We start from the raw sequence: 27107 nt of genomic DNA, 5'->3' as shown, positions 1-27107 counted from the left end.
TCATGTTCTTTTATCTTAGGATTCTCTCAGCATTAGAACAAACAAGTAAGGACTTGATACAAAAATATCTTGCAGCTTCATGCACATGCATTTAGAATATGTTCTGCTCCCTTTTTACAGGCCCAAAAGACTAAGATCTCTGGTTGTTTACATTTCTGATTGTCAGAGTTCTCTAGTTCCCATGGCTACAACAGCCATTTCTACAACTTATAAATTGTGAAATCATAGTGATATCATAATGCTGGCAGATCTGTTTTCTCTGTCCCTCCCCAGAAATTCTTGCTGTTGATGGGCATGTTCTGCCTCAGGAGTATTTTCCACAAGCCTCTGGCACTAGATATTTGAATCAAAACCCTCAATGAAGACTCTCCACACACAAAAAAAACTTCATCCGCCTATCATGACATTAATCACGGGCTAGAAATACACATGTGACTATTACAAGCTGCTCCTCCATCTCTCAGTGGCACCTGCACTGGAGATCAGATACCATTGATGTTGGTCTCCTAAGTCTCTGTCACCTCCCTCAGAAGGTGCAGTTTAGAGACTGGGACACATAGGGCAATAATCCCTAGTGTTGGCTTTTTGAGAAGCTACCAATAACCAACCATAACAGTATTTTTCAGTAGCTAGCACTTTGACCCCATAAAGAGAGGCATTAATGATTCTACCAGGCAGAGCTTGGAAGATTACTTTTAAAAAGTAATAAATTACACTTACTGTTGCATGGCCCCCAAAAGTAATAAATTACCATTACAATTACAATCTTAATGTTTTAATGTATTTGTATGTTTTTATTTTGTACGTCGCCCAGAGTGGCTGGACAACCAGCCAGATGGGCGACTAATAAATAAAATAAATAAATAAATAAATAAAATAAACAATTGCTTTGAAAGAAACTGATTACTGTCATTCAAAAGCAATCACTACAATTAAACTTAAGTTGTTATGTGCCTTTGAGTCGATTACAACTTATGGTGACCCTATGAATAAGCGATCTCCAGTAGCATCTGTTATAAACCACCCTGTTCAGATCTTGTAAGTTCAGGTCTGTGACTTCATCTATGGAATCAATCTATCTCTTGTTTGGCCTTCCTCTTTTTCTACTGTTTTCCCCAGCATTATTGTCTTTTCTAGTGAATCATGTCTTCCCATTATGTGTCCAAAGTATGATAACCTCAGTTTCACCATTTTAGCTTCTAGTGACAGTTCTGGTTTAATTTGTTCTAACACCCAATTATTTGTCTTTTTCACAGTCCATGGAATCCGCAAAGCTCTCCTCCAACACCACATTTCAAAGTTGATTTTTCTCTTATCCACTTTTTTCACTGTCCAGCTTTCACATCCATACATAGAGATCTTGGAATACCATGGTCTGAATGATCCTGACTTTAGTGTTTAGTGATACATCTTTGCATTTGAGGACCTTTTCTAGTTCTCTCATAGCTGCCCTCGGCAGTCCTAGCCTTCTTCTAATTTCTTGACTATTGTCTCCATTTTGACTGTGCCAAGGTATTGATAATCCTTGACAAGTTCAATGTCTTCATTGTCAGCTTTAAAGTTCCATAAATTTTCTGTTGTCATTACTTTAGTCTTCTTGATGTTCAACTGTAGTCCTGCTTTTGTGCTTTCCTCTTTAATTTTTATCAGCATTCACTTCAAATCATCACTGGTTTCTGCTAGTAGTATAGTATTGTCTGCATATCTTAAATTATTGATATTTCTCCCTCCAATTTTCACCTCCTTCATCTTGGTCCAATCCTGCTTTCCGTATGATATGTTCTGCATATAGATTAAACAAATAGGGTGATAAAATACACCCCTGTCTCACACCCTTTCCGATGGAGAACCAATCAGTTTCTCCATATTCTGTCCTTACAGTAGCCTCTTGTCCAGAGTATAGGTTGCACATCAGGACAATCAGATGCTGTGGCACCCCCATTTCTTTTAAAGCATTCCATAGTTTTTCATGATCTACACTGACTGTAGTCTATAAAGCACAGGGTGATTTTCTTCTGAAATTCCTTGATCCGTTCCATTATCCAACGTATGTTTGCGATATGATCTCTGGTGCCTCTTCCCTTTCTAAATCCAGCTTGGACATCTGGCATTTCTCTCTCCATATAAGAGCCTTTGTTGTAGAATCTTGAGCGTTACTTTACTTGCATGGGATATTAAGGCAATAGTTTGATAATTACTGCATTCCCTGGGATCCCCTTTCTTTGGAATTGGGATATATATTGAACGCTTCATTTGATGGGCCACTGTGTTTTTTTTCGTATTTGTTGACAAATTTTTGTCAAAATTTGGACAGATTCAATCTCAGTAGCTTGTAGCAACTGTATTGGTATGCCATCTGTTCCTGGTGATTTGTTTCTTCCAAGTATTTTAAGAGCAGCTTTCACCTCACATTCTAAAATTTCTGGTTCTTCAACGTATGGTTCCTCCATGAATCATTGCATCTCTTTTATAGAGTTCTTCAGTGCATTGCTTCCATCTTCCTTTTATTTAATCTCAGTCAGTCATTGTGTCCCTCTGTTAATTATTCAACATCCCTGAACAGGGTGGTTCATGACAGATGCTTTTGGAGGTTGCTGATTCATAGGGTCGCCATAAGTCATAGTCGACTTGGAGGCACATAACAACAACAAACTCATGGTTTAAATTTCCCTTTCATTTCTCTAATCTTTTGGAATAGGCTTCTTGTTCTACCTTTTTTGTTGTCTCTTCTATTTCTATACAATAACTATTTTAATAGTTCTCTTTGTCCCTATGTACTAGAGGCATGACAAGGTGAAGTGTGGGTAAAACAAGGGCCACATTTATTTAGATAAAGCCAATTAAGGGGATGATTATGCAAAAATGATCTGCAGAGTGATTGTGCAGGATCTCTCTTAACCATTTAGGTGAGGATACCCTGCCATATGAAAGAGTGTGGTCCAAACCCATTCCCCTTCCACCAGCCCCAACCACACAGGGTGGTTAGGGAGGCCTTCCTGATCCACCCGCTCCCAGGGCCTCACAGCTCTGGGTGGGTGTTACAGGTTAGCCCCAAAGGTGAGCTTTATCCTGCCAACAAGCCTCACCAAGTGGAAGGCAAATCCCACTGTTCACCTTAAAGGGTGCCTAAGGGTGTTCACCAAGTCCTACCCTGTGAAATTCCCACAGATATCCACACAATGTGACTAATTAACCTAATTACAGTATTAGACTACTTGGCAAGGAGCAACCAGACAGTTAAATTCAAATTAAACCTATTAGCCAAACAGAAGCAAGCCAATCAGCCAAATTAAAAGAACAGTACAGGGTAGGCAAAAAAAACTGTGAACAAACAAAGGTGGCAAGCTAAAAATCCCTGCCTGGCTCCACTTGGCAACCAGTAAAAACTTGTACTACCTTTAGGGAGGGTGAGAGCTGCGGAAGGCTGGAAAGAGGCCAAGGAGGGATGGAGCAGGACTTAAATAGCAGCTGTAGTGAAAGCAGGGAGTTCCACTCCTCCTACTTTTACTGTCCCAGGAATCAATCCCCAGCCTCGGGCAATTGATCCTAGCAAACCTGGTCTGCTAGGGTTGTGTATGCTTACACCAACCCTGCACGGTAGTACTGCCACCACCCTTCTATTGGTTAACTACTCTGGGGTGAAGGGACCCCCAGAGCCCACTGAACACCTAAGCCTCTCAGGACCAGAGGCTTGATACCCTCCTGGCCCCTTCAGAAGTCTTAAGTGAAAACGTTCCTCTAGTACACGGTAGTTTGGTCAAGTAGCCAGGACTGAATTTAGGAACTGAGCCCCTTCTCTGGAATAAACACACGTTGCTTTAAAATAAGTAAAGTTTATTAAAAGAAAAAAATAAGAAAAGGGATAAAGGGTACAAAAGATAAAAAGGTACATACAAATGGTTTTTGAGCAGCAAATCAAATCCTAAGACCAACACCCAAAGGGGCAAGGTATATAACAAAACAGTCTACAAAAGGTTCTTGGCACAAAATGAAAATAATAAAGCTAACTGCCTCAGCTATACTCACAAAGCCTCAGCTCTCTCTCGGTCGTTAGCGTCCTTCCCCTCAGGGACTGCCAGTCAGGAGGTATAATGGAGCCACTGCAGAGCATCACCATAAGCAAGGTGGTGCCCACAAGTGGAACACAGCCCAGAGTCCGAGGCCTCCTCTTATGGAGAAAATTCCTGCCTCAGCCGGAGACAATCAACTAATTAGCAGTTTCATCACAGGAATGATGAATGATGTTCCCACAGCACCGGGCGCCGTTCCTCCTGGTTTCCCATAACAAGCCGAAGGAGTTTTTACGGCCTTGACGGAACCAGGACCCTCTTGCTGATAGAGAGGTGCCAAATTGCTGCAAGCTGATACAGCTGGGCTGTAAAATCACCAGGTCACCGGGATGGGAAATATCAAAAGATTTAACTATTTGCTACCAGTGACCCAGGAAAATAGTTAAGGGGATCAAACTGGCATGACACGCCCCTTTTCGAGGAAGATGACATCAAAGGTTGAACACCTTTGATATCATCGCTCTAGAAGACATCAAAGAAAAAAACTACCACAATAGGAGTATAAAACTAAGTTACACACTTATAAAAATTTCGGGCATAAACATAGCAAGATCAGTTACAACAGGATCATCATCAGTCATCTGAATGGTACATACGAGATAGAGCATCAGCTGCTTTATTATTTTTCCCAGCTACATGATTTATGGAATAATCAAAATCTTGTAATAACAAAGCCCACCTCAATAGTTTTTGGTTCGAATTCTTCATTCTTGACAACCAGCACAGAGGAGAGTGATCCGTTTGCAAATGGAAGTGACATCCCCAAAGATACGGCCTTAATTTCTCCAGGGCCCAAACTATGGCAAGACACTCCTTCTCAATGGTCGCTAGATGGCGCTCTCGCTCTATTAGCTTTTTACTCAGATAGGCTACAGGGTGGAGTTCTCCATCCGTATCCTTCTGCAAGAGTACAGCACCCAGACCAAAATTACTAGCATCAGTCTGTACCACAAAAGGTTCAGCAAAATCTGGGGCTTTTAAAACAGTATAATTTATTAATGCGGTCTTTAAAGCCTCAAAGGCCCGTTGGCAATCCGACGACCACACCACTCGTGCTGGTTTGCATTTCTTACACAAATTAGTCAAAGGAGTGGCAAGGCTACTAAAGTGAGGAGTGAAGCGTCGATAGTAACCAGCAAGCCCCAAGAATGACTGGACTTGTTTCTTGGTCTGGGGTATTGGCCAATTAGAGATTGCTTCAATTTTGGCATCCAAAGGTTTCAAACAGCCACTACCCACCCTATGGCCTAAATAGGAAACCTCTCCCAACCCGAATTGGCACTTCTGGGCTTTAATAGTAAGTCCTGCATCCTGCAGCCTTTGAAATACAGTTCTTAAATGTCTCACATGGGATTCCCAGTCCCCACTATACACCGCGATATCATCAAGATAGGCACAGGCGTAATCTCCTAAACCATTTAGGACAGAATTTATTAATCTCATGAACGTCCTAGGAGCATTCCTAAGTCCAAAACTCATCATTTTAAATTGATACAAGCCCATATGGGTGACAAAGGCAGACTTCAAGACAGCATCTTCATCTAAGGGTACTTGCCAGTAACCCTTACTTAGGTCCAAGGTGGAGATGAACTTAGCAGCCCCCAACCTTTCAATCAGATGGTCCATCCCGGGTAAGGGGTATGGATCCACTTGGGTGATTGAATTTAATTTCCTGTAATCCACACAAAAACTAATTTCATTAACATCCTTCTTGGCTACCAGCACAATGGGGGAAGACCAGGGGCTAACAGAAGGTTCAATAACCCCTAAGTCTAACATGGTCTGTATTTCTTTTTCCACCACTTTGGCATGTGGTCCAGTTACCCTATAAGGGGAGGACTGCATTGGTGGATGATCACCTGTCAGAATGGAATGTTTTGCCAAATGTGTTCTTCCTGGCTTACTAGAAAACAATGATTGAAAATCTACCAAAACTTGGCGTAGTTGTATACGTTGTTCGTATGCCAAGTTGTCAGGCAGAAAAGCCTCATCAATGCCCCCTTCTTGTTGACTTTCTGCCACTAGGTCCACAAACCCTTCTTCCTGCTCTTTCACCCTAGTGCAGGCCAAGACCAGCTTCGCCCTAGACCAAAATTGCTTAAGGGTGTTAATATGGTAAACCCGTGGTTTCTTTTCTGAATCAGGATAGGCCAATAAGTAATTGGTATCACTTAGTTGTGCCTTAACAAGCATAGGCCCAGTCCAGGCCACTGACAATTTAGACCCTGGTTGAGGTTTTAACACCAGGACCTCAGAGCCAACTGCAAAACGACATGCCTTCGTATGAGAATCATAATAAGCCTTTTGCTGTTGCTGGGCTTCTGCTAAATTCTCATGAGCAGTCTCTAATGCATTCTTTAGGGTCTCACGCAAGTTTTGCAAATACGTGGTTACTGATACAGAAGAAAATTCCATCTTCCCCTCCCAATCTGCCTTTAATAAAGACAGGGGACCTGCAATATCTCTCCCAAATACCAACTGATTTGGAGAGTATTTTAAACTGGCTTGGGGAGTATCCCTATAGGCAAACATAAGAAACGGCAATGCCACATCCCAGTTACCTGAATGTTTTAAAGCATGAGCCTTTAGCATTTTCCCCAAGGACAAATTCAGACGTTCACAAAGTCCATTGGATTCATGATGTCCAGGCACAGACGTCACATGTTCTATCGCAGCAATCTCCCATAACTTTTTAGTTAGTTTAGCTACAAAACCTGGGCATTGATCTGACAAAATAACCTTCGGGCATCCCCACCGAGAAAAAATATCTAATAGAGCCTTTGAAATAGCCGTGGCAGTAATGCTACTTAAAGCTACTGCTTCAGCAAATCGTGTTGCATAATCTATATAAGTCAAAATAAATTTCTTCCCACTGGGAGTCACATTCAGTGGACCAAGAATATCCACTGCGACTCTGGCAAATGGTTCTGCTATGATCTCAGAAACTTGCATAGGCATTTTGGGGTGATCCCGAGCATGTCCTACTAACTGACAGGTTAAACAGCTTTTACAAAAATCTTGCACCCCTTTTGCAATCTGGGGGCAATAAAAGCAACGAGTTACTCGTGCTAAAGTTCTTTTTATTCCTAAATGGCCCCCACTAATAGCATCATGAGCCAATTGCAACACTTCCAGCCTATGCGCTGATGGAACTACCAGTTGTTTAACAGGCTTCCAATCCACAGACGCACCCTGCGGCGCATGCTCTCTGTATAACAACCCATTTTTCCAATAAAATCTTACTGTCACAGATTTAGACAGTTTCAAGGGAGCATTTTCTGCAGCCTCCCTACATTTTTGCAAACTTTCATCTTGTAGGAGAGCTTCCCTGAACGCCTTAGAACGAACAGAATCTAATTTCAACTCTTCCTCAGGAGATTCAATATCAGCCCTATTCCCAGCTCCGTTTGGCAGCGGCTGGTTTAAATCACCAACTTCTTGTGTCACAGCACCATCTAGTGGCAAAATTTCGATATCAGGTTCTTGCTCTAATTTCTTAACTGCACTTCGAGTTAAAACATTCACATTCACATCCCCAGTCTTCTGATTATGTAGATAATGTGCATAGGCAATATCATTTCCCAACAGGAAATCAAAAAATTGGTCAGAATAATCATGAATTAATACTCTATGTTTTCCCGACCAGTTTTTATATGAAATCCAGACATCAGCCACATCACAAAGTTTATTAGACATCCCATAAACATGTACTGATGCTTTAACCCCTGGTAAAATTAACTCAGGCGGAATTAAATGGCGAGATAGGCTAGAAGCCTCACTTCCCGAATCACGGAATGCAGTTAACTTAACATAATTCACAAAAATAGTCTCTTTAAACATTTTGTTGGACCAAGCAACTTGGCCAGGCAAACAGGAATAGTTAGCGTTGTCTGCAGGGAGTCGTCCATTCTCTCCCTTCCCATCCTGGAGTAGTTCCTGGGTTGGCTTCCTCTTTCCACCCCCCTTCTTTTCTCCCGGTTGAATAACACTCACCGCAGGAGTCTTTTCGCCTCCTTTCCTTTGGGGAACGGGGCTATCCTCAGCACTAGGAGCCGAAAATTCCCAGTCATTTTCCGAATTGGAACTAGAAGACGACCAACGGGAAATCTCTGGAGATGACCGCCCTCCCGGTTCTTCATAATCACGGGCTCTCTGCACCACAGCTACTTTAGTTCCTTTGTTGACGCCCATATTCTGCTTTTTAATCAATTGGGAACACTGGTCCTTTCTGTGCCCCGGTTGCTTACATAAAAAGCATAAATTCTCCAGAACTGCTTTACTCTGTTGGTAAACTGGCGGACGCACAGGAACAGCAGCAGGAACAGAACTCTCCCCTCTTTCCTCGGGCTTGGCTACAGGTGGCCACGTCTTTTTCTTCCATTCACTTCCTCCTCCCGCTTGTTGATTTCCTTTGTAATTGCCCGGTTTTTTAACATATACCTTAGGCAATTCCTCTTTGTCCTGAAAGGAATCCAGTTCATCAGCATAATGACCTGCTTCCTGCAAGCTTTTTGGCTTTTTGCCTCACACAGCCGCGGCAAGCTCTTTTGGCAGCATTTTATAAAATTTCTCCAGAGTATACACTGTCCTTAACTGCTCAAAAGTATTAGCTTTTGCAGCTGCAATCCACAAGTCCATAGCTTGAGCAGTACGAGCGCTTAATGCTGAAAACGTCTCTTTTGATTTTTTTGTCAAAGTCTCAAACTTTTGGTAACACGCCCTAGTGGATAGCGCAAACTGTGCTGTTGCCAATTTTACAAAATTTTCATAATCATCAGCTAGCTCTCTCGGGAGTTTACACATTAGACTTCTTAACTCTCCTTTTCCTTGAGTGCGTAGAATTTTCATCCAGTATTTTTTATCTAATGACTGGTCCACACACGCCTGCTCAAAGATTTTAAAAAACTCAGAAATATCCTCTCCCGCTTGATAAAACGGAAAATCTGCTGGATCTGCTCCTCCCAAACACACTCTGCCAGACCTCAGTCCTTGGCTTGGTGGGGCAAAAGCTTGTTGTTGTTGTACAAGGGTAGTCATAAGAGCCATCTGTTTCGAGAAGAAGTTGTGCATTTCTGCCCACATATCCATGGGTGGCACACCCCCACTCTGGCTGGCTTGACTATCCATACTCCGTTGACCCTGTACAGGCGACGGTGCTTGTTCTCCCTCCGGAGTAAAGCTTTGAACTGGCAGCCCCTCTGCGCTGCCTCCTGCTGCTTCAAAATTGCCTTGAGGTAACATATCTGTTTGTTCCTCATCACTACTCTCAGCAGAAACCTGATCTAATGCCTTCTTTTGTTTAGATCTTGTATCCATCCTGACTTTCCAAAACAACAAACCTTTGTGCCAGAACCTTAACAATTTTAATTCTTCCAAATTGTACCTTTTTCACAAATATGTTTAACCAGAGATAGGTTCAGTCCTTTTTCGACCCCAAACGCTGCCAACATGTAGTGAAAGCAGGGAGTTCCACTCCTCCTACTTTTACTGTCCCAGGAATCAATCCCCAGCCTCGGGCAATTGATCCTAGCAAACCTGGTCTGCTAGGGTTGTGTATGCTTACACCAACCCTGCACGGTAGTACTGCCACCACCCTTCTATTGGTTAACTACTCTGGGGTGAAGGGACCCCCAGAGCCCACTGAACACCTAAGCCTCTCAGGACCAGAGGCTTGATACCCTCCTGGCCCCTTCAGAAGTCTTAAGTGAAAACGTTCCTCTAGTACACGGTAGTTTGGTCAAGTAGCCAGGACTGAATTTAGGAACTGAGCCCCTTCTCTGGAATAAACACACGTTGCTTTAAAATAAGTAAAGTTTATTAAAAGAAAAAAATAAGAAAAGGGATAAAGGGTACAAAAGATAAAAAGGTACATACAAATGGTTTTTGAGCAGCAAATCAAATCCTAAGACCAACACCCAAAGGGGCAAGGTATATAACAAAACAGTCTACAAAAGGTTCTTGGCACAAAATGAAAATAATAAAGCTAACTGCCTCAGCTATACTCACAAAGCCTCAGCTCTCTCTCGGTCGTTAGCGTCCTTCCCCTCAGGGACTGCCAGTCAGGAGGTATAATGGAGCCACTGCAGAGCATCACCATAAGCAAGGTGGTGCCCACAAGTGGAACACAGCCCAGAGTCCGAGGCCTCCTCTTATGGAGAAAATTCCTGCCTCAGCCGGAGACAATCAACTAATTAGCAGTTTCATCACAGGAATGATGAATGATGTTCCCACAGCACCGGGCGCCGTTCCTCCTGGTTTCCCATAACAAGCCGAAGGAGTTTTTACGGCCTTGACGGAACCAGGACCCTCTTGCTGATAGAGAGGTGCCAAATTGCTGCAAGCTGATACAGCTGGGCTGTAAAATCACCAGGTCACCGGGATGGGAAATATCAAAAGATTTAACTATTTGCTACCAGTGACCCAGGAAAATAGTTAAGGGGATCAAACTGGCATGACAGCAGCATCCTGCACCACCCTAGCACAGTGCTGCATGCGTGGCCACACATAGGGGCAATGAAGCCACACCAGCTACAAAGCCCCGCCACTGTCAGAGCCCTGTGGGCCCACCAGCAAGTCAGGAAATATGAATGTTTTAAAGAGAAAATCATTATAATGATTTCACTCAGTGTCTCCATTCTTGTTTCCAGAGGTGCAGTTTTTAAAAAGAAAAGCAGATATGGCATAAAAGTGTTCAGAATCTTGACAAAACATAAAATGCATACACACACACTCTCACTCACACAAACACACACACACACACACACGTGTGATTTAGAATTATTTGGATTATATGTTGAATCAAACCAGATCTACATATTTAATTCTATTAAGGAAGATAGTATACCATATTATAAAGCTTACTGTGAAGCAGCGTAAAAAGCAAATATATATCCCGTCTCTCTCTCTCTCTCTCTCTCTCTCTCTCTCTCTCTCTCTCTCTCACACACACACACACACACACACACACACACACACACACAGAGAATTCCAGAAAAGTAACAAGATTGACCTGATAACTTTTCATACTTTATTCCAATCTGCTCCCCTGCTCAAAATATCTTGCTTTTGTTAAACTTGCGACACGAAAACATACAATGGAAATTAAATAGCTGTAAAACTCTTGTTTGCGCTTTTACCCACTATTTCAAAGACAATTATTTCCAGAAGGTTGACACTTGTAACCATAAAGATGATAAAACTGATTCCAGTTACAGTCCATCTTTGCTTGGACAGGAAACACCAGTAGTGTTTGAAAAATGGATTATTAAGGACTTTGGTTCACTGAAGGTGGCTCACGTGTTCTGTTTGCTAACACAGCACCTAACTGGGAAGAAGTGTAGATTTTCTGTAGCCCAGATTATTTTTTCTACAAATCTTTAGAACAGGAAATAAGAAACAGCTAATGGTTCATGGGGCATGTGGAATTAGTTTAAGCAAAGCTAAGCCGTTATCCTTCTGACTGCCTCCTCTTTCCTATCCTGTTTTGGCTATGCTTACCTCAGAATATGTCAACAAATTTCCTTTAAACTCCAAAGGGGAGTGTGCAATAGGACTGCGGAGGGTATAGTGGCTCTTTCCATTAAGAGAGAAAATTTAGAACAGATGTGCATTCAAAAAAGATACAAGTTGGTCTTGTTAAAATATTTGTAAAGAAAAATAGCTTCAGGATCTCCCAAATAAATCCACATTGAGCTCTAGAGATATAAGAAAGGGGTATGTTTTTTATTATTCTGATAGCATTATTTCCACACAAGATTTGATGATGAATCAAGATATGTTTCGATCTGGGAAACTAAACTGAAGAGGCATAAGTAGGAACAGAAAGCAGTTGTGACTTGAGGCTGGATTATTGTTTGTTTAGTACTTATTGAACAGAATTGTTGTTTCACTCTTGTATCATCACATTTTCTGGAAAGAATGCAGCAGCAGCAAAATGACTAATTAAAATAAAATCCTATATATCCTAGAGGTCTACAGCTACAATATTATTCACCAATAGGCAAAAAACTTTGCGGTTTAAGAATGTACCTATAGCCCACAGATATTTCTATCAAACTTTAAAATCAGGGGAAATGGGCAGCTATAGCGAATGTACCAGGGAGCAGGAGACCTGACCTCCTCTCTGAGATATTGTACTGCCCTACAAATTTGTCAAAATGCAAACACAATTTGGGTTGGTGTTTCACAGTCCAATCCACTTCCTGTGTAGCTTGGAAGAATTTGGTAACATGTGCCTCTGAGCACATGGTGAGTGGTGGCAACGCCTGCCATCTCCAAAGATGAAGAATTATATTTTTGTATGTTTGTTGATGTTCTTCTTACTTTGCTTCTTTCCTGTGTTACTAATGTTTCTACAGAGAATCTAATATAGAAAATTTTATTTCTCTCATTTTTCATCCTAGAAATCTGTGTCAAATTTATTTTTATTAATTTCAAAGCCCTTTTATTGGTCAATGTCATATGATGGTGAAGACAGCTTTTTGTGTTTCAAACTGGAGGTTATGCTCTATTTCTATTTTGGGCGCATTAACAGTTGAATCTGAAACTGCAGTTTGATGTAAAATCAGACTGATTCCAATATGTTGCTACTTCAGCAATGACTCTAGCTGTTGGAAAAAACACACTTAGCCTGCCTAAGATCCATGTTTTCAGCCTGCTATGTTTAAACCATTTCATTTAAGGCAAGGTGGGCACGGTCAATTAAAAACATAGAGCACACCTAGAATTTTGCTAGAATATATTTCACCTCCCACTGCTTTATCTTGTGCAAATTGAGGCACTTCTGATGTCCATTGGAGACTGTTCTGCAGAATAGTCAGTGCCATTATTCCACAATTATTTTTGGAGTTTTTTTAGTATAAATTTTGCAAAGTGTTGCTGTAGACATATTCACAGAAATAGAAACAAAAGAAAATGATTTCCTATAAGAAACTTCACTGAAATTGCAAAGTAAATCAGACATATTTACTGACCGAGTGGATCCAGGGTGTGATCAACGCATCATTGCGGGAGGGAGTGGTTCCAGCCACCTTGAAAGAGGCGGTGATCTGACCACTCTTGAAAAAGCCCACCCTGAACCCATTCGTTTGTGACAACTACCGACCTGTTGCAAATACCCCCTCCTTAGGGAAGGTGATTGAGAGGGTTGTGGTGCAGCAACTGCAAGTACTCTTGGATGAAACAGATTATCTTGACCCATCCCAGTCTGGGTTCAGAACTGGTTATGGGACTGAATCGGCCTTGGTCACCCTGAGGGATGACTTTTATCAGGAGAAGGACAGAGGGAGTGCGAACCTGTTATTCTTGATCTCTCAGCGGCTTTTGATACCATTGACCATGGTATCCTTCTGGGCCGACTTGGTGAGATGGGTATTGGATGCACTGTTTTACAGTGGTTCTGATTCTATCTCCAGGGTCGCTCTCAGAGAATAGCATTGGGTGAACTGTCTTTCTGTTCCCTGGAAGTTGTGCTGTGGGGTGCCGCAGGGTACCATCTTGTCCCCCATGCTGTTTAACATATATATGAAGCCCTTGGGAGCAGTCATCAGGAGATTTGGGGCGAGGTGTCAGCAGTATGCTGATGATACCCAGCTCTATTTCTCTGTAACATCTGAATCAGGAGAGGCCATGCAAGCCCTGGACTGCTGCCTGGACTCGGTGGTGGGCTGGATGAGGGCCAGTAAACTGAGACTGAATCCTAGCAAGACGGAGGCACTCTGGGTTGTTGGTTCCCAAGTTCAGATAATTGGTCAGTTGTCTGCTTTGGATGGGGTCATACTCCCTCTGAAAGAGCAGGTCCGTAGTCTGGGGGTGCTCATGGATCCATCTTTGTCACTAGAGGCCCAGGTGACCTCAGTAGCTAGGAGTGCCTTTTACCAGCTTCGGCTGGTAAGACAGCTGCAGCCATTTCTGGACCAGGATAGCCTGATCACTGTTGTCCACGCACTGGTAACCTCCAGGCTGGGTTACTGTAATGTGCTCTATGTGGGGCTGCCCTTGAGGTTGGTCTGGAAGCTGCAGCTTGTGCAAAATGCGGCTGCGAGACTGCTCACTGGGGCAGGGTATCGCCAACATGTCACCCCGCTGCTGAAAGAATTGCACTGGCTGCCCATTTGCTACCGGGCCAAGTTCAAGGTTCTGGTTTTGGTGTACAAAGCCCTATACAGCTCGGGACCAGGATACCTGAAAGACCGTCTTACCCCTTATATGCCCAGTCAATCGCTGTGCTCTGCAGGTGAGGGCCTCCTGCAGATACCATCTTATCAGGAGGTTCATTCTGCACAACGTAGGAAATGGACCTTTAGTGTGGCAGCACCTACCCTATGGAATTCCCTCCCTTTGAATAATAGGTAGGCGCCATCTCTGCTATCTTTATGGCACCTTTTGAAGACTTTCCTCTTTCAACAAGCCTTTTAGGTTGAGACCTATCCCAGTCTGCGTCTGTATTGGAATTGCTTAATATGTTTTTTAATAATGTTTTTGACCCTTTTTAAACGTTTTTTTTAAATGTTTTTAACACTGTTTTGTTTTAATGTATTTGAAGATCTGTTTTTATGATGTTTTAAAGTGTTTTTAGAGCTTTGTTTGCCACCCTGAGCTCCTGCTGGGAGGAATAAAATAAAAATAAAATAAATAATAAAAACATAAAATAAATAATAAAAAATATTTAAAGTGACCATCTGAACTATATCAACTGTTTTAATATTGTTGCTTCCTCCCTGCTAAAACAAGACCAGCACAGCTTGTTTCAGTTATTTGGGCTGATTTCAGGTGTTGCCACCACTCACCATATGCTCAGAGGCACATGTTACCAAATTCTTCCAAGCTACACAGGAAGTGGATTGGACTGTGAAACACCAACCCAAATTGTGTTTGCCTTTTGACAAATTTGTAGGGCAGTACAATATCTCAGAGAGGAGGTCAGGTCTCCTGCTCCCCTGGTACATTCACTATAGCTGCCCAATTTCCCTTCTTTTTAAAGTTTGATAGAAATATCTGTGGGCCATAGGTACATTCTTAAACCACAAGGTTTTTTGCCTATTGGTGAATTTCTCTGCTTGTTAAACCGCGAGGTAAAAAATGGGATCCTGTGCAAGTTTGCTGAGAATGGATTGATCGTTTGCATGCTTATTGAGTTCAGTGGGATTTGCTCCCTTGCAATCATGCTTAGGATAGGTGAAACTGACCACAGGGGATGGGGAGGCAAGAAGGAGGGAGGGGAGGATGAGCAGAGGGGAGGAGGGGGATGGAAGCAGGCAGGGGGGGAGGATAGGAGAAGGACAGATTTGGTCATTTGCATGTTTATTGAGTTCAGTGGTCTTTACTCCCGTGCAATCATGCTTAGGATAAGTAAAACTGATTGGAGGGGGAGGGAGAGCTGGAGTGGGCAGGGGAGGAGAAAGAAGGGAGAGGAGGAGGAAGGAGGGGAAAGGCAGGTCTGATCATTTTCATGCTTATTGAGTTCAATGGGATTTACTCCTATGCAATAATGGTTAGGATATGTAAAACTGACCATGGGGGAGGGGGAAGGGGAAGGGGAAGGAGCAGATTAGAGGGGGCAAAGGAAGGGGGAGGGGAGGGCAGGTTTGATCATTTGCATGCTTACAGAGTTCAGTGGTATCTACTCCTGTGCAATCATGCTTAAGAGAGGTAAAACTGACCATGGGGAGGAGGAAGGGGAGGTGGAGGAGGGGGGAGGGGAAGGAGGGGATTGGAAGGGGATGGTGATGGGTAGGGAGGGGCAAAGGAAGGAGAGGGGAGGGGCAAGAGGGAGGGGATAGGAGGGAGGAGAAGGGAGGGTGGGTCTGATCATTTGCATACTTTTTGAGATCAATGGGATTTATTTCTGTTCAGTCATGTTTGAAAATGGAAATGGACTGCCTTCAAGTCAATCCTGACTTATGGCAACTCTATGAATAGGGTTTTCATGGTAAATGGTATTCAGAGGTGGTTTTACCATTGCTTTCCTCTGAGGCTGAGAGGCAGTGACTGTCGCAAGGTCACCCAGTGAGGTTCATGGCTGTGTGGGGATTCAAACCCTGGTCTCCCAGGTCATAGTCTAACACTGACCCTGGGGAGGGGCAGGGAGGGTAGGAGGAAGGAGAGGGGAGCGATTGGGTGAGTGGGCACTGGGCAGAGGGGAAGCCCCTTACCTTTCCAAAAAGAAAACATTGTGAACAGTATCATTGCTTTTCAGCATTTCCCCCACCTTTTTATTCTACAGCAGGCATATGTAGCCTCCCACTCAAATTTAAACCAAAGCTGTCCCTGGCCACATCCACACCAAACCTTTATTTCACTTTAGACAGTCATGGTTTCTCTCAAAGAATCCTGGGAAATGTAGTTAGTGAAGAGTTCTGAGAATTGCTAGGAGATGCCCTGTTCCACTCACAGAGCTTCAATCACAGTGGCTGACTGTTAAACCACTCTGGACACTAAAGCTCTGTCAGTGGAATAGGAGCCTCCTCTCAGCACCCTTCACAAACTACACTTCCCAGGATTCTTTGGGGGAAGCCATGACTGCCTCAGTGAAATGAAAGCCTGGTGTGGGTGTGGCCCCCTGATTAGCCAAGGCAAGCAGCTGTGAGTCTGGCGTTTAGAACACTGACAGTTGGTTCTTACTAAGCATGCCTGACACTATCATTGAGTTGAAGCCAAAATTTCTGAAATTAACTAAAAATCAGCCAGGCATTTTTTAAAAATTTTAAACTGCAGAAGATGAAGGTCAGAGTATGGGGTAAGGTCAGTAATAGGATTACAGGTACTCTGTGAACATGGCTGATTTTTAATGAATTTCAACAGATTATGAGAACTCTCAGAGAAAAAAGTCCAAAAGGGCTCTGGGTTTTATTTATTTCTTTTTAGACTTTGAACTCTCTATTCTCTCTGACTGTTTTGTGTATCGCCATGAAAATTTAGAGGGTTGATAAGCAAGCGTTTCTGAGTTCAGGACTATGTTTTGTAAGGTTTTCTTTTGAAATGAGCTTATGGGAAGGGGGGCTATTTTCAATTTAACATTGCGTAATGTGAAAGATCCACACTGGCTATAGTATACAGCCACTCTTTCTGTATTTAGGATATGTGAATGGATTTTTCCCCTAGAAAGTAAACACTTAGGAAATATCAGTAATGGTGTATAGACTGATGTAGATCATACTAGTGGTACAGTTCATGAAGATAGTTTTTCTTGACTAATATTTTCACAAGGAGCAAGGGGAACATAGTGACCCTTACTAATTTTTTTTTCAAAAAAATCCTGTGTATTGTTATTTCTAGGAATGTTTGGCTTCTGAATGTATATTGAATCATTACTATTAGTTCAGCAATACTTAAGCATCTTATGACTGCTACTTTACAGCTCTTTTGTGGCTAATTTCCTTTTAATGTCTTCAGAACAAATTTTGATTCTCAGTCAGTATCATTAAATAACATTTGGGTGCTTAAATGCTGTATGCTAATTCACTAATTCAATTTGTGAAGAAAAGCAGGGCAAAAAAGAGAGGTCAAATTTCTTTTAATAAGCTATTAAGTAGTAGTGAAGACCTTAAGACATATTAGCATAGAGGATAACTTTTCTGATACTCCCTGCAGTCTTAAAATGGTGGGATGACATTATCATGTCACTCCTCTCTGAACATTTTAAAAGTTTACATCTCTAACAGTATATGTTTTGTTGTGTTTAAAACTTATTGCATATATCTAAAGATGTTATTTTCCCAACAAATGATCTGGCTCCATATGTTGGAAGTGGAATTATGAAGTTGGAGAAGGATGAAAGAGGAAAGGAAATAGATGACAGGGTGGGCAAGGGTTGAAGCTTCTCCCAAAAAAAACCCTCTCTCAACTCTGCTCATGACATTTCATGGGCCTTTAACTATTATTACAGTATTAGGCTTCATTGGAATGTTGACAGATATAAGATAGTGAAAATCAATTAGGCCATTAAAGCCACACATTTTGTCAATTCCTATGTCATGCTAAATTCATATTTTGTCACTTTTGTCAATTCAGATATTGTACCAAACCACCCATTTCAAGCCATGATTCTCCATTCTGGTTTATTGGCCAAACATGGTTTGTCAATTTGACATCATGGGAGACCATGGTTTGGCATGATGTCTGCAGTGAGCCATTGTGTGTCTAGTGCTGAAGCTGGTTTATCTAAAAAAATGTACTTCCGCTTCCTCCTATTAATAACAAGGTACCACTCTTAGAAAATGGGGGAAAGCACAGAAACATTACTGAACCATTAGAAAATCAAAGTGCTTTTTGTTTAGAAACTAGGTATGTTTGGTTTCTTTCTTCAACCAAAGAAGCTTTTATTATCTTGGAATGCAGACTCCTGTCAACTGCAGAAAATGCATTTCAGAAATGTGAGCTAGTAATATACTGATATTTATCTCTAACCAAAGTAAACAGGATATGAAATTGGCGTCCCCAACATATAATAATAATCATAAACCAAGTTGCTGAATTATTGGAACATAGATCTAAGAAACTGATACAGTGACAGATGACTGTAGTCACTATTGTGTACTCATTTTATATGCCCTCTGTGCACAGTTCAAAATACAGGAAAATAACCAATTCCACAGTATGTGTGCAACATTTTTAAAAAAATTATTGTAGTGGTGTCTTCTACGTGTTTTTAAGAAAAACTGTAATAATTCCAGTATGACCCACAAAACTTACCTGTGATTGCTGATTTGGTCTCTTATAATCCTTAGGATGGTGAAAAGAAAGGATTTATGAATAAGCTCTATGCCATCCAGGAAGTATGTGTCAGTGTCCAGAACATTCTTGATGAAGTGGCTTCCTTTGGAGAAAGGATAAAAAAGTGAGTGTTGACATGTTGGTGCTCAATTGCTCTCAGATGGTGTTCACATGTATGTGCTTACCCAAAGAAGTTGCAAAAGGTTACATATTTTGAACAAAAATCTTGTTGTGATGCATTACAAAATCATTTTGTACATATTTTGCCACTGGTATTTTTTTCGTTGGGATTTTAGAAAAATGTGTGATGTAGAACAGGAAGAAATAATTCTGAATTATAGTTCAGAGGCATAACACTTCTTGACTGACAGTCCATGCAGATGACTGGTCATGGTCATTCTTGGGAATAGTTTATATTCTATATCACCCTGTCAAATGACAAGATAGTTATTACAACCCATTAGATGCAGATGTGTGGTAAAATGGTTATTTGTAGGGGCTCTTAGGCAAAAAAAAAAAGTAGAATCAAACAAGGATTTCAGAGACTTATACCCCATCCCTAAAGAATTGACTTGAAAGAAACACTGATTTCATGAAAATTAGGTGCTTACATTTGGAGCTATGTGAATTATAAACGAACCCTTGTGTGCCCAAACACGTATTCTGATGAGCAAACTAGTTTGGGAAAATGTAATCAAAATGCTTTTCAGGAGGCATCCCATTTCAATTTTATGCTGTACTCTGATATTTTAATATGGCAACCCAACTTGAAAGTAGTAGTGAGATAAATGTCAAAATATTCGAGTTGCTTGTAAAATGAGAGAGGAAAACTACTGATCATAAAAATGACTGCAAAGGAGCCAGTGTTTTCATACACAGTGCACGTGAGGGAGAATCAATAGCATCAAGTGATCTCAACAATCTGAGTACACCCTCAATCTTCTGTTTGCCCCATATGCAAATGATGGAAAAAAGCAGTAGCAGAAAGGGAGTGATGTGAATCAAAACATACTATTATACACAACCCAAATTCTGAGCAATGAGAGCTTCAGGGGTTCTAGCATGTATTCTTTGTTGTTGTTTCTCGGAATGATGGTCACTGGAGACTCATGGCATTTCTGCAATATGAATATTTATTTACACACACACAGGCTGAGCATAAGATGAAAAGTTCATAGCATTAAGCCTCCCAGATCCGGCTCCACCTTTAGGTTTCTAAGGGGCTTCCCAATTTTGTAGCACTGAATTGTTATAGAGAGCAAGTTAGGCCTTTAAGACTGGGTATAAAGACTTCTAGTTTATTCTCTTTCACACACAGAGACTCCTTGATGATATCACCTCCAACCAGGGCAGGAGAGAGGGCAAGAAAAACATGTCCCTTTCAAGAAGGGTCTCCACCTATGTAACTTTTGTAGAAAGACATCACTTCTACTTGGCTATCTCTGGTTATGCAAAGGCCCACTCTCTCAATAGTGAATCTACCAGGCTAAATGTGTCCATTGTTTAATGTGGGAGTGTGTCAGAATTGCTAAGAAATGGCAGGAAGGGACAGGAGGAAACCACGTATCTTACTTCTGTCAATTTTTCATTCAGTACATGCAACTGGACTGTTCCATTCTTAAGCTGGCTGGCAATTGTTGCCCTCTGTGTGTTCACAGTCATCCTGTATTTCATTCCACTGAGATACATTGTCCTTGTCTGGGGTAAGTAAAGCCTTTTTACCTTCCAAAGCTGCCTATGCCACATAGAACAAACTGTTTATAATGGATGAGTTATATTGTCAGTTGTTTTCCGTATTTATGATCATGAAGCTACTACATGATGGAAACAGACAGGTTAGTTAGAAATCACAACTGTGTAAAGATTTAGATTCACCTAGAAAATGCATTTTTCTTGTCCAGCATTTTAGACTTAATCATGCTATAAACATGTATCCATGAGGATTCTTCATATATCACACTGTAGCTTTGTCTAGATATAACTCTGATTTATTTTCACCACTTATATAAAAATAGCGGCATTTCAATGTATACAGCATATATAGAACAATATGCTTTTTTCCTTTATCAAATGGAAATATATAGAGGCAGTTCCTATGAACTAGCAATGAGAGGTCACCTTTAAATGAACAGAAAAAGATACATGTATATTATACCACTGGCTAAGGGCTGCTTCATACAGTTGTGGTTTTTTATTAAAAAAAAACCCCACAATCCTTGTGCATTGTTGTGTATCTTGGAGCAGGAAGGGCCAACGTGTTGCCCTCCAGATGTTGTTGACTACATTTTCCATCATCCCTGACCATTGGGCTTGCTGACTGGACATGCTGGGAATTGGGAGTCCCAACAGCATCTGAAGGGCACCATGTTGGCTACTTCTGTTGTAAAGTAACAAGCAATGAGAAACAGCATTCTTGTGCTCTTACCTGATGCACAATGAATATATTTTATATAGGAGCACTTGGCAAGAATGAGTTTCTAGCTAATTGTATCTGTCTGTCCAGTGGCTCTTAAATTGACATTAAAACTCCAGAATTTATTAACATTGTCTATCACTTTATTTAGGTATCAATAAATTTACAAAGAAGCTCCGAAGTCCATATGCAATTGATAACAATGAACTACTTGATTTCCTTTCCAGAGTTCCTTCAGATGTGCAACTGGTGTGTATATGACTTTGATCTTGAGCTCATTACTTACCATTACCAGGCAGTGTTAATTTTACAGTTACTCGTTTTCACATGATGCTAAAGTTGCACATGTTTGGAATTTTATATATTTAATATATGCAGTTACATTTCTGGCAGACAGACATATATAGACAAAAAGCATGTCAAGCTTCCATTCATTATTTATCATCTATGGATTTTGTAATAGAAATTTTTATTGGGGAAGGTAATGTTAAAACTCCTTGTAAGCTGACTTGAGAGTCTGCTACAGCATTGTAAATAAAACATTGGCTGAATTACAAAGAACGGAATGACTAATTCCACATGCCAAATTGGTGTTTGTATATGTCACAGAGATCTGCTGTTTAGAGGGTGGGGGGAGGCACAAAATCCCACTTGGCATGCCATTGTGGCAAAAGCAGAGCCAATGTAGTGCCAGAATGCATTGTAGTAGCAAGCATGTATGGCCTGAGGTAGCAAACAGGAATAATCTGAGATGATGAAAGCACAAGTGCCCCTGCTTTAAAGAATGAGCAAACTACTTTGCCCAGTATATCCTAGCAGTGAGACAGCCATAGGAGATTACTGTTTCAATTTTTGATGGTGGAAATTAATCTTTAACCATTCCTTGTGCTATGGGAAAATTTACAAAAAATTAAGACCACCACATATGAAAACATACTATAAAGTAGTTACTGTTCATTTTTGAAGTCATATCATGTGGTTATATGGGAGGAAGATTTTACTGAAGTTTCTACCACCACACTGGGTTATTTCCTGGCATTATTTTCTGTGTGTTGTTTTTCCTCTGTTCTCTTGACCTAGCAATGTGTTCAAAATTTTGTACTTCTGGTGTGGGGCTGATACAGCTTGTAGTTACAATATCATCCCCCCCCAATTAATTCCTTATTCATTTGTTTTTTTTTTACAATAATTTTTATTCAAATTTTCATAAAACATAGAAAACAAAATCATAAAACATTCAAAGACAAAAAACAAAACAAAACAAAAATGATTAAACAAAAAAAAAATGTTGACTTCCCATTTGTCACATATCAAATCAGTTATAGGTCTACAATATATAACAATCCTGTCTCTTAAATCATATTATAAAATCACTTTCCTCCAGTAGTTATCTTAATTAATCATCAAATCTCATAAACATTACTTTATTCTTTCCACAAAAAGTCAAAGAGAGGTTTCAATTCTTTAAGAAATATATCTATCAATTTTTCTCCAAATAAACATGTCAATTAATCCATCTCGTTAATAATTATAATAATCTTATTGTCATAACCATAGTCCAAATAAACATTTCGATTAATCCATCTCATCAGAATCTGTTAGGTCCAATAATTTCAATAGCCATTATTCCATTATCCCTATTAGTTCCATCTTCCATAGTCCTGTTAAGTCCAGTAATTTCAGTGTCCAATCTTCCATTATCAATATTCCATAATAATCTTGCTGTTGTAGCCATAGTCATATAATAAGAGTCTGATGGGAATTTCCTCTATCCCAAATATTTTCTTGCCATCCATTCTGAATAAGTTGCTGAAATACTGTTGTAAAGTCATATCTGTGTTCTTCTTTTTTACAAAATGCACTGGCTTAAAAACTCTTAAGAGTTTTTCCATTGTCACATGGCTGCAGTTAATTCCATAGATTTTCTCTATATCAAGCTCCATCACATCATTCCAGTCCAGAAGATTATCCAAGCCATTGATAACTTTATCTCTAATATCTTCATTAATCTCTTCAGAGACAACGCCAAACTCCAAACAGTAGATTTTATCTCTAAAATCCATAAACTCCAGATCTTTTTCCAATTCCACATTTGTTCCAATCTCCAAGGCTTGTATCTTCCCTTTATTTTTTCCTTTCTCATCTCTGATCTCATTCTCCTCTCTCACAGGATCCCCTACTTCTTCAAACTCCTGCGTCATTTTGCTCAGTTCAATTTTCAGCTCCTTACTACCCTGTCGCAGGGTTTGTTTCGTTATCTCAATCTCATCCATTATTTTCTGAAACATAGTTACTTCCAGATTCTCAGCCACTTTCTTGATTGCCATTTTTAAAACCACAAAAACAAAGCAAAACAAAAATAAAGAAGAACCACTTCTTATTTCAGCAACGATTGGGTTAATATTCCAGGCTTGATGACATCACAGTATAAACAAAGCAACCTGCCTTATCTCTCCATGTTCAAGAATGCAAAACAAATTTAGTTCCCAGCATCAAAACAGTTAGTGGCGTCGTGAAGAAGCAGATTCGTCAAAATAAAATAGACCAAAAAGAGAATAGTCCCAGACAATATAATATTCCTCGGAATAGAAATCAGGAATAGAAATCCCTCTTCTGTTTATTATCTTTAGAATGCACTTCCAGGACAGCTCTTTGCGACAGAAACAGAGATAAGCTGTTAATTTCGTGAATAACAGAGAAGAGCCATAGCTCACCCAGAAGTTGTCCAAAGCCGATCAATCTGACAAATCTCCTTTTGCTGCAACAATCCAAACCAAGTAAAAAAAATAATAGAAAGAAGGGTGCTTGCCTGTTAGTCCGTTCTCTCTTTAAAGAAAAGATAAACGTATCGCTTAAACAGATAGAGCTTGTTCGGAAGTCCGTCCGGCATTGTTGGCTGGACCTTTATCTCATAAATTAATGAAATCCAGTCCTCCCAACAAAAACAGGCTTTTGAGGTTGATCTCTACGTTTCTCCCTGCCCGGGAGAAATTTCATCAGTCAAAAAAAAAATGTTCTGACTGATTTATATCTGAATAAGCTTCTTTTGAGGCGGGAGCCCGTCCCAAAAGCAGGCACAAGCGAAGTCACCCTTCCCAGAAGTCCGTCATTTCCAATTCCTTATTCATTTGTATGGATTTTAAAGAAACTTATAGTTGTTGAACTGAAATTTCTCTTTTGTGTTTAAACAGGTGCAATACCAAGAGCTGAAACAAGATCCTACCCACAGTCCAAGTAAAAGGAAGAAAAACAACCCTGGCTAGCCAAATATTTATGTTGAGGAGACCATCATTTGTTCAAGGGAAAAAAATAAAACTAAAAGCCCTATACCTAAAGAGCATTTCCTCTCTCTAAGCTTTACTTATGTTATCTTTTATTCATAATGGGAAAATTTGTGAATACTGTACAAAGGGATTTATCAGTGAAAATATACTTCCGGTTGTACAGAGTTATAATGAAGGCTTTAAATCTAGTCTAGGCTGGAGCTTTGTTAGAGTCCATTTATAGCATGAATGTGAAATGGTAAGACACACATGACTGGATAAGCGAAGGATGTGTCTTAAACTCCTGCTCTGATTAATTTTAAAAAGCTAAATGAGGATTTGTGCATGACCCATCCTTTTGTCCAAAGATCCTTGTTTTTTTATATTTTACACATTTTGCCAGAAGTACAGAGCAAAGGCTCTCCTATTCATATATTTTATCAAAAAAATAAAAAATAAAACTACAATTAGACCCTGCTGCAAATAATCAAACTGGCAAGGGTTTGCCTAAAAGCAAGCAATAGATACACTAAATGGAAATGTCTTACTGGATCTCCAAAGATTTAAAGAAGTTCTTAACACTTTTATCATTCCACCACAAGACTTTGAAAAAATATACCTGTATCTAAAATACTGCCAGGTTTATAACTGCATATTTAACTTTTTATATTGCCACTAATCTTTGATTTGTATTTACTAACCTAGTGAAGCATATAGTTCAGTAGTAAAAAAATATTATTAGATTAAAACCATATTGCTTCAGGTGTCAGGCTATGAACGCCTTTTGTGCACATAATGTTAATACTATGTTAATACTAAAATCTGTTTGCTTCCTAATTAAAAGATCATTTTCAAAGGCTTTACAGCATAGTACTTGACCTATTACTGTGGCAAATGAAAAAACAATGTGGGCAGAATATATATACCTGCTTTATTTATTTGATTCATGTAATCAGTCCTTCTGATATTTAAGTGCCCTATTGTATGGAAACCATTTTATAAATTGTGGCAGATAATGGAAATATGGTTTACATTTCAAAACATTGCCATTGCATAATGAGTAACTAGGAATATATTCTTAAACTGTGACCTGTAGAGATCTTGAGTGTGTACACCTAAGGACCTTATCATATAGCCCTTACAGAAAATTTCCAGTGAGATGTCAAAAGGACCAATTAAGGACTAATAGATTTGTGCCCTCAAGGGAAAAAGAGTTTCTATGCTCTTTGTTACTGGACATTCAGTCTGGGTTGTGGTTGCTTACCAGATTCTATTGCACTACTGTTAAAATAGTACTTTTTTCGAGAGATAAATATTAAATAGTGTATGCACAGGAAAATGTATATACATTAGTTTACATCTAAAGGTTATTCTTAAACTACATTTCTCATGAAAGCTGATTCTGAAAATAATTTTTATCTTAGAGATGTGTTGCTGTTTCTTACAAAAGAACTATTTTGAACTTGCCTATTTATACAACATGCTTGAAAGAATGCCAAACAAGTTCTGTATCTGCAGGGAGGGCTTGACCTGAACATGTTCTGGTTATAGAGCCAGGTGATTGTGTCTTATTTCATATGCACATGTATGCAGGTCCTGTCTCTGTTTTTTGCTGATGAACAATATGCCATTAATGAAGTCAACCTATTGAAGAATCTGTATTGATGTAAATAATTTCTTTTGGTCTGGAATATTTTGTTCACTGTGAGAACTTGTTACATAATACATTGAGACTTCTCTCTTTATTTGTTCACTTACTTTTATTTATCATTCTATGAGCATTTTTCTTGTACAAAATACTGACCTAACTTATTTATGCCATTAAACTCATATGACAAACTATTGGTTTACTGCGTGAAGCATTACAGAATCAAGAATAGATATATTTCCCCCACTCCCTCCCCCATGGGATGCTCAGGAAGAGTAAGTGCCTTCTCCAGTTTCTTTGTCCCCCACAATTTACATAACACTAGTGATGGGCAAGCATCTCTAATGCTCATTTTGGATTGGGGCCAGCAATTGAAAGCACTATTGGTGATTGCTTAGAGAAGTCATTTTCTCTCCAAAGGTTCTAAACATGCTTGTAAATGCAGCCCCTGAACTTCCAATAGTCCATCTGAGCCTTTTACCTGCAGTGGCTACTGCATTCTGTTTTCTGTAGTGGTCAAGCAGGTGCCTCTGGGAAGCTCATAAGCAGAACATAAATGCACTAGAAGTTCCATTTAGCCATCATTAAAAGCCATTGATAGAACTGTCATCCGTGAATTTGTCTGATCCCTTTTTGAAGCATTCTAAACTCATGTCAGTGAATTCTATAAATAAATTGTGTGATGTATGCAAAAGGACTACTTGTCTTGACTATGTGGTCAACCAGTCAATTTCAATGAATGATCCCAAGTTTCTAGAATTAGGAGGGAGGAAGAAAGTCTTCTCCACTTTCTGCACAGCATGCATAATTTGTATAAATTACAAAGCGTATGGAGAGTGAGCATTTACCCATGGTTCTATCCTTGAAACTTGGATCTCAAAACATTCACGCAGATTATGAACTGTTGCTAAACTCTGAGGCAGAGTCAAAAACCACATGTGTAAAGTGGTCAAATACAATAGGGCACACTTTAACAGAGTGGTTGTACTCAGAAGACAGTC

The 27107-nt window shown here is 40.1% G+C and overlaps 1 protein-coding gene across 3 annotated transcripts in view; it reads left to right on the top strand.

Annotated features, from left to right (window-relative positions):
* Positions 1-26710, top strand: part of MCTP1 (multiple C2 and transmembrane domain containing 1) — a 389200-nt gene extending 362490 nt beyond the window's left edge. For all 3 annotated transcript variants that reach the window (XM_061622414.1, XM_061622422.1, XM_061622406.1), the window contains 4 exons: positions 18797-18906; positions 20376-20485; positions 21347-21444; positions 24387-26710. In XM_061622414.1, the coding sequence (XP_061478398.1) occupies positions 18797-18906; positions 20376-20485; positions 21347-21444; positions 24387-24458 (390 nt within the window). In that variant the 3' untranslated portion in view covers positions 24459-26710. The remainder of the gene's footprint in view (positions 1-18796; positions 18907-20375; positions 20486-21346; positions 21445-24386) is intronic.
* Positions 26711-27107: the final 397 nt, after the last annotated feature.

This window comes from Rhineura floridana, chromosome 1 (genome assembly GCF_030035675.1).
Source record: "Rhineura floridana isolate rRhiFlo1 chromosome 1, rRhiFlo1.hap2, whole genome shotgun sequence".
Taxonomy (NCBI): Eukaryota; Metazoa; Chordata; class Lepidosauria; order Squamata; family Rhineuridae; genus Rhineura; species Rhineura floridana.
The sequence above is the reverse complement of the archived record's forward strand: the minus strand, read 5'-3'. Positions and strand labels throughout refer to the sequence as shown.